Below are 7081 nucleotides of genomic sequence, written 5' to 3'. Positions count from 1 at the left end.
TCCCTGGTTCACAAAATAATGTGGCTTCTATCAAGAAAATCAACAAAGCATTGTAGCAGTAGATCAGGTGGTTCAGTGGGGGCAGGGAGGGGAAGATGTGAGTCAAAGACCTGGTTAGGTCAAAGAAGTATTATTCAGAATACTGTTAATGTACAAATAAAATATGAAGATAAACTTCTTTCCTTTAAAAAACAAGGGACTTTCTAAGTGAAAGAGGGAATAATTTACAGATTCGAGAGGCAGACACCCTCTCCCCATTTAAGACTAGACTTCAAACTTTCCTTTTTTTATAAAGCTTATAGTTAGAGATGGATCAGGTGACTCTGAACCATCTCTTAGTTCTGCTGCTATAGCTTAATCTACTGGGGGACCTCTACTGATAAACTGAGCTCCTCTCCTCTCTCCTTTCTCCTCTATCCATTCAAATTCTACCATTTCATGTCATTAACTTCGTGTCTTCTCTCTCCTGTAGTTGTGTTTCCTCTCTCTGTTCTCCTCTGCAGGTATCCTCCTCCAGTTCAGTCCAGAGTCCAGTTACTGGTTCTACAAACCTGTCCAGTGCCTTTGCTGGCTGCTGTTTTTTTCTCTCTCCTCTTTCCACTCACCCCAACCAGCCAAGGCAGATGGCCGCCCACCCTGAGCCTGGTTCTGCTGCAGGTTTCTTCCTCTAAAGGGAGTTTTTACCTCTCCACTGTCTCCTGGTGCTGCTGTGGGGGTGTTGGGTTTTCTATATAATTCTGCATACAGTTGTATTTATAAGGTCTTAAACCTTAAACACTGTAAAGTGTCTTGAGACGGTTTCTGTTGTAATTTGATGCTGTAGTGTGTGTGTGAGGTATTTTGCAATTTACATGGCCAAAGTTTCTATTTTAAGTTTTTACTAGTGTAGATGAAGAGAAGTTTTTGCCCATGTTTCAGTTTAACCATGTTTACATGTTAATTCCAGTTGCATGCAAAAGGTGCAGTCAGTGTAATTCTACAGTTATGTAATCATCAAAGCTGAGAGGTCTTTGCTCAACATCCAGCAAGAGCGTCTGCGATCCTGGAAATCCAGACCGGACCAAACAGGGTTGTACCTGTGGCAGTGTTATAGCTCATCTTCTAATGAACCTTCAGTTAGTTGTTATCTCCAGCTCTGGACTTGAGTGAGTACATTTTTGGGTTTGCACAAAAAGGTCAAACGCTCACTACTAGTCCTGTTTTCTTTATGTTTCATTTTTGGATTTAGAGTAGACAGAGTGGGTAAATGAACACAACAGTCCACATTCTACTGTTGATGATGGTGATGTTCATACACTTTAAGAACCAGCTGCTCTCACTGGAATCTGAAGCTCTTGTTCCAGAGCTGAAGTTCACTCAGGGATTAATGTCATTCACTCAGCAGTTGGCAACTAAAACACAAGAATGTGTCTCGGGTCTTGAAGATTCGAAGCCTTTATTCACTGACAAACTTTAGTTAAACACTCACAGGCTTCCTGCGAACTTCGCTCCGCTCCAGCTGTTTTGTGCACAGTCACACTCGACCCCACACTCTGTTTTAACAAGTGTGGTCACAGCTGATGCTGACTTGGATCCATATGGACTCTGTCCCACATGCACTGTACTACTGCCACAAATACTCACAGCTCCGAATACAGATTGAGCTGCACATTAAAACAGTCCCCAAAACACCACTCCTACCTGTTTGCTTTCTCAAACCACAGTGACCAGCTGTTTTAAAAATTAAACTACAGTATAGGTTTGAGAGGTTTTAAAGGTTTACTTCATTCACAGTTCCATAAAAATGAAAACCCACCCTCCCTGAGACTGAATCCCTGCATCAGCTGGAGATTTAACTCTCCTTCCTCTAGTATCTCTTCTCCTTGATGACTAAATTGGATTTCACAGGTGAAATCAATAAGAGATCAGACCTTCAACGTGATTCACTCCTTCCTAGAAAACAGCAGTTGGTCCTGAAGTTCAGAGCACTTCGTACAGACTTGATGGGAGGGAGATTTACTGTGAAACCAGTAAAAGAAAAGCTGCAAAGTTGAAGCAGGTTTCTCCTCTGTGGAGAGCTTATGATAGCTGGTGAGTGAACGAGAAGTCAGCCAAGTTCATGTTTTGTGAGACCAGACTCATGATAATCTGATTCTCAAAAAGCTGCTCATAAATACCTGGCTGTTTTGGCAACAGTGCTGTAATCTGCAGCTGGTGGCGAGCTCGGCCAGTGGAAAAACTGACACCACTGACTGAAGGTGAAACTGTTTGTGCAGGTGAAGCAGAGAGTCTGCACAAAGAACACAAGAGTTCTGCAAGGTTCCTCTGTGCAGGTGGAATTAAAGGAGAAGTTATTAATTAATTAATCACAAAATACCTCCACCAAAATAACACACATACCTTTTTAATGCAGCAACCTGTGTTCAGAGCCACGCTCGTCCTGCTGCATCTTCATTCATTTGAATGAATCACATCATCGGCAGCAGCTGGAGGAAAAAACACAACAAAGAAAAACTGTTAACTTTTGCTACGATGTGAAATCGTCTGGAAAGATGCTGCAGTGACCAATCACCTGCATGCAAGTGCACAACAAATTTCTGCATTTCTGCTGTCAAAGGTAAAAACGTCTCGTCAGTGACGATTATCAAAACTCTCTGATGTTGAAACACTTTATTGATCCAATAGGGAAACCATGTGCTACACTCACTAGTTCAGAAGACGTTGATGACCCTCTGGACCATGGTCAACTGTTTTTCCAACTGAACCACAGTCGCCCCAGTAATTGTGGTTTTTCATGTTTGAATTTAACGCAGGACTGTTCGTCAGTCCTGTGACCAACCTGACCAGAGTGAACCCTGCTTCTCGCCCTGTGCAATATGCCCCAGGACCCCCAACCCGGCACAGGATAAGCAGATAATGAACAGGATAGATGGATGGAATTCCACCATACGTTGCAAGCTTGCAGTATAGGCTGCTTACACTAAGTTAAGTGCTTAAGCCCATAGTCATTAATGTAAGAGCACAATGATGGTATAAGCAACATTTGGGACTTATTAAAAACTGTCTGATGAGGACGTTAGAACTTATATCTTTCTGTATTATTGACCTTAAAGATCAATTTTATTTTTGATATTATCTGATTTCTTTTTAACTTCTAACAACCACTTTTATTGGAGGTCAGACTGAAAGGAGGTGAAATGCAATGTTCCACTAATGCTGTGTAGTTTTCTAAACATAGCTGGAAACTCATCACTTTTCTTTAACTTTGTTGGGCGACCACCTGAAAGTGCTGCAGTGCAAAGTGTTCATCAAAAGTTCATCTTTGATAAAATCAGTTCCAGTTATTTTCAGATAATGTAAAATGACATTTGGTCTTTCTATCAACACATCCAGGCTACCTTAGCATCTGGTTTAGGATTCTTCAAATGCAGCCTTGGTTCTGTGCAATTCAGAAATGTTTAGTCACCTCATCTGCTGCAGTGATGGTTCACAGAAATAAATAACTGTATCAGAGGTACTGTGTGTGTGTCTGTGTCTTTATGCTGGTGAACGTAGTCCAAACAGAGCTTTTGTTGGAGGTTCACATCCAGTTAAACAGAAACACCATCTGGCACTAAAACACAGCAGAGATTTAATACAGCAGATTGGAGGAGGAAGTCCTACGTGTGTGTGTGGGTGTGTAATCTGGATTTCAGCTCTGTTGTCATACAAAATCTGCAGTGAGTGTAAACAAACAGTGATCACTGAGCTTGGTGTGCCTCACTAAAGGCAGCTTGTCAAATGTTATCATACAAATAATATTTACATAGATATTGTATATAGTTAGAGACCATGAAGTGACTGGAAAGTGGGGAAACAAACATCACAATGAACTTAGTTTTGAACTTAATGACAACAAACAAAAAGATCTAAAACAGGTCCCAATATCCAGGCTTGAGGAGGGGTCCTTCTGTCAAACTCTAGTTTGAGGTGTAGCTCTGTTGCACACAGGGCCTGATAATCACATAAATACATATAAATAATAATAATAATAATAATAATAATAATAATAATAATAATAATAATAATAATAATAATAATAATAATAACACATCAGTAGATTTTCAGCAACAGTACAGAGATAATCTCAATGCCAGAAATCCACATAAAAATCTTCAGAATGTGTGAAACTGTCATACACGGATTTTTTCTGACTTATCTACAAAGAAATGTATTAATTTTATTATCAGCGTCTGTTTGTTTCCTCACAACACTGCAGCACTGACTCTGATCGACAGGAGGAGCTCTAGTTCCAGCGACAGACTCGTCGCCTCCGGGCTACGCGCGTGTGTGTGTGTGTGTGTGTGTGTGTGTTTCCTGCGCGGCACAAGGATTTATATTAGTAGACAATGGCGGCGCGCTCAGTGCTTCTCCGTCCCTACCCCCTAAAGATACACACACATGAACGCTCACGGAGCGTGCACGCGCTGTGTTTGCCCACATGAATTTAAGCCATTATTGTCGTTGAGAAAACAAAGCCCGCCCCGACTGCCTGTGCGCTTTTACGCACACGCGCGGGTGCGCACACCGTCGGGAACGACGTGCGCTTTTACGCACAAGCTCAGAACGGGATTTTACGCACACATGCACAGAGAAGAGAGTGTATGACGCACTCTACAATTACAGGAGCGAATTTAGGGATAAGTGCACGCGCGCATAAATACCGAAGGAGAACGAGATTAAAGAGAGAGATAAAAATGACAGGTTGGTGTTGTTGGAGACATTAAAGGTCGTCAGCGCCTCAGTTTGGAGACGGAAGGACGGATGGGAAGAAGCAGAAAAGAGGATTTGTTGACAAAAGCACCAAGTTGGAGAAGCTCCTCCTCTCCGTGATGTCGTGGAGTCGGAACCTCCTTAATTACTAATTTCTCCACATCCAAGCCACGCTCTCTCTCTCTCTCTCTCTCTCCCCGTGTCTTTTCTGTCCCTCCACTCTTCCATCCATGCATCTCTCATCCTGACCCTCCTTTCTCTCCTCTCTGTCTCTCTTTCGTTTCCAGCCCGGATAACGGAGGTGGACGAGCTTGGAGTTGCTGTTATTATTATTATTTTTATTATTATTTATTCTCCGCCACTGGGCATGGAGGATGTAAAAGACCCGCCGACCGTCCACCGGTCCTCCTCCTTCAGCATCAAAAGCCTCCTGCTGCCCTCCAAGTGCGACAGACCGGACTCCGTTGCTGCTGCTGCCGCTGCGGTCGCCGGATTCCCCGGGACCCTCTGTCCCTCACCGGGCTCTGATTCTGACAAGTCGCTGGACCCACCGGAGGTGGATTCCACGGCCGCAACTCTGGACCCGGAGAAACCGGGCAAAGAGGAGCAGGGGGGAGAGGAGGAGGAGGACGGAGGGGGAGGCGGAGGAGTGGACGGCGCCAAGGCAACATCAGAGCAGAATAGTAACGGTAATAACAGCGGGAAAAACGGGAAATATGACAAACCTCCGTTCAGCTACAACGCCCTGATCATGATGGCCATCCGGCAGAGCCCCGAGAAGAGGCTCACGCTGAACGGCATCTATGAGTTCATCATGAAGAACTTCCCCTATTACCGGGAGCACAAGCAGGGCTGGCAGAACTCCATCCGACACAACCTGAGCCTCAATAAGTGCTTCGTCAAGGTGCCCAGGCACTACGACGACCCGGGTAAGGGGAACTACTGGATGCTGGACCCGAGCAGCGATGATGTTTTCATCGGGGGGACTACCGGGAAGCTCCGCAGACGCTCCGCCACCTCCCGGGGAAAGCTGGCGATGAAGCGCGGGCTGCGCTTCGCTCCTCTCGGCTTGGGGATTAACGAGCGGGCGAACAACCCGCTCTACTGGCAGATTTCCCCGTTTCTCTCTCTGCACCATCACCACCACCATCACCCGCACTACAATGGATCCTCACCCGGCTTTTTGAACCAGGCGACAGGCTACGGATCGCTGCTGCCCGCCGTGGAGCAGCTGAGCAACGGGGATCTTGGACGCTCCATTCTCGGCGGGTCGGCCGCCGGCGCGTTAGGGTTGACGAACAGTTACGGGATGAGCACGTCGCCGGTCGGACTCCTGTCCGGACAGACTGCCGGGTATTTTGTCTCAGGGACCCAACACGCTGCAACAGCAGCACCGGGGCAGCCGGGAGGAGGACCGCCGCCTCCGCCTCCTCCGCCGCCGCATCTCCAGCAGAGCGCACCGGGGTTCGGCGGCCTGGCGACCAGCAGCTCCCCGCAGTCCCTGCTGTCGGACTCTCTCAGAAACAACTCCCTACCACCCTTCTCCTCGGGCGTGTCCGCGGGGTTCCCCGGGATGCTGTCCCATCAAAAGAGGGTGACCCCAAACGCTTTCCTAAACTGAACTTCCTCCTCCTCCTCCCATCTCCCCTCTGTGCACGGCACCGGGACGAGGACGCACAAGAGACGCGACGTTAAGGTCAAACAATAAGTGGTAAATATCAAACTCTGATCGCAAAAAATATATATGAAGTGAAATATTTTGGCCATATTCTGCCCCGAAGTGCAGCGGGTTTATTTTCATGATTAGTTTCGCATTTTACTGAAAAGGGACGAACTTTTGTTACCGCGGGTTGTTGGACAGCTGTAAACTAGACTTTGCCAAAGGTCACGATCTAAGTATATTTCAACTATTTATATCTTGTACAAAGATTTTCAGTTCTTCCTTTGAGTCCTTTATTTATGTTTTGTATTTATTGTACATGTATTTAAATTCTATTCGTCAGTGTGTATACTCATCAGTGTTGGGGGGGAGGGGGGGGGGGTAAGGAGTTAGAAATTATTTATGAACTTTGAGACAATCAAGAAGAAAAAAGACAAAACTTTTTCCTTCTCTCTTGTTGGGTTGAACAGGTAAATAAGGAGTAATTAAAGCCTTAAAGTCAGCACAAACAATCAGGGTTGAGAGGAACAATAAGCCTACGAATCATATCGGTACTCAGGTTCGACCCGGGACAGTGTGTGTGTGGGGGGGGGGGGGGTCCTGACCAGCTGCTCTGTGAAGAGTTTTCTTCCAAAGTTCCCTGAAACACAACAAATCCCTCTGTTCTCTAATGTAGCAGAGCTGCAGTGA

At 45.7% G+C, this 7081-nt stretch overlaps 1 protein-coding gene across 1 annotated transcript; it reads left to right on the top strand.

Moving 5' to 3' along the window:
* Window positions 1–4696: 4696 nt before the first annotated feature.
* Window positions 4697–6775, top strand: LOC113159407 (forkhead box protein G1-like). The gene has a single exon (XM_026356071.1). It carries the CDS (start codon window positions 5099–5101, stop codon window positions 6350–6352), a length of 1254 nt encoding a protein of 417 aa, XP_026211856.1. The 5' UTR covers window positions 4697–5098; the 3' UTR covers window positions 6353–6775.
* Window positions 6776–7081: the final 306 nt, after the last annotated feature.

Source organism: Anabas testudineus, chromosome 15, assembly GCF_900324465.2.
Source record: "Anabas testudineus chromosome 15, fAnaTes1.2, whole genome shotgun sequence".
Classification (NCBI taxonomy): Eukaryota; Metazoa; Chordata; class Actinopteri; order Anabantiformes; family Anabantidae; genus Anabas; species Anabas testudineus.
Note: the sequence above shows the minus strand (reverse complement) of the source record. Positions and strands in the feature narration are given on the sequence as shown.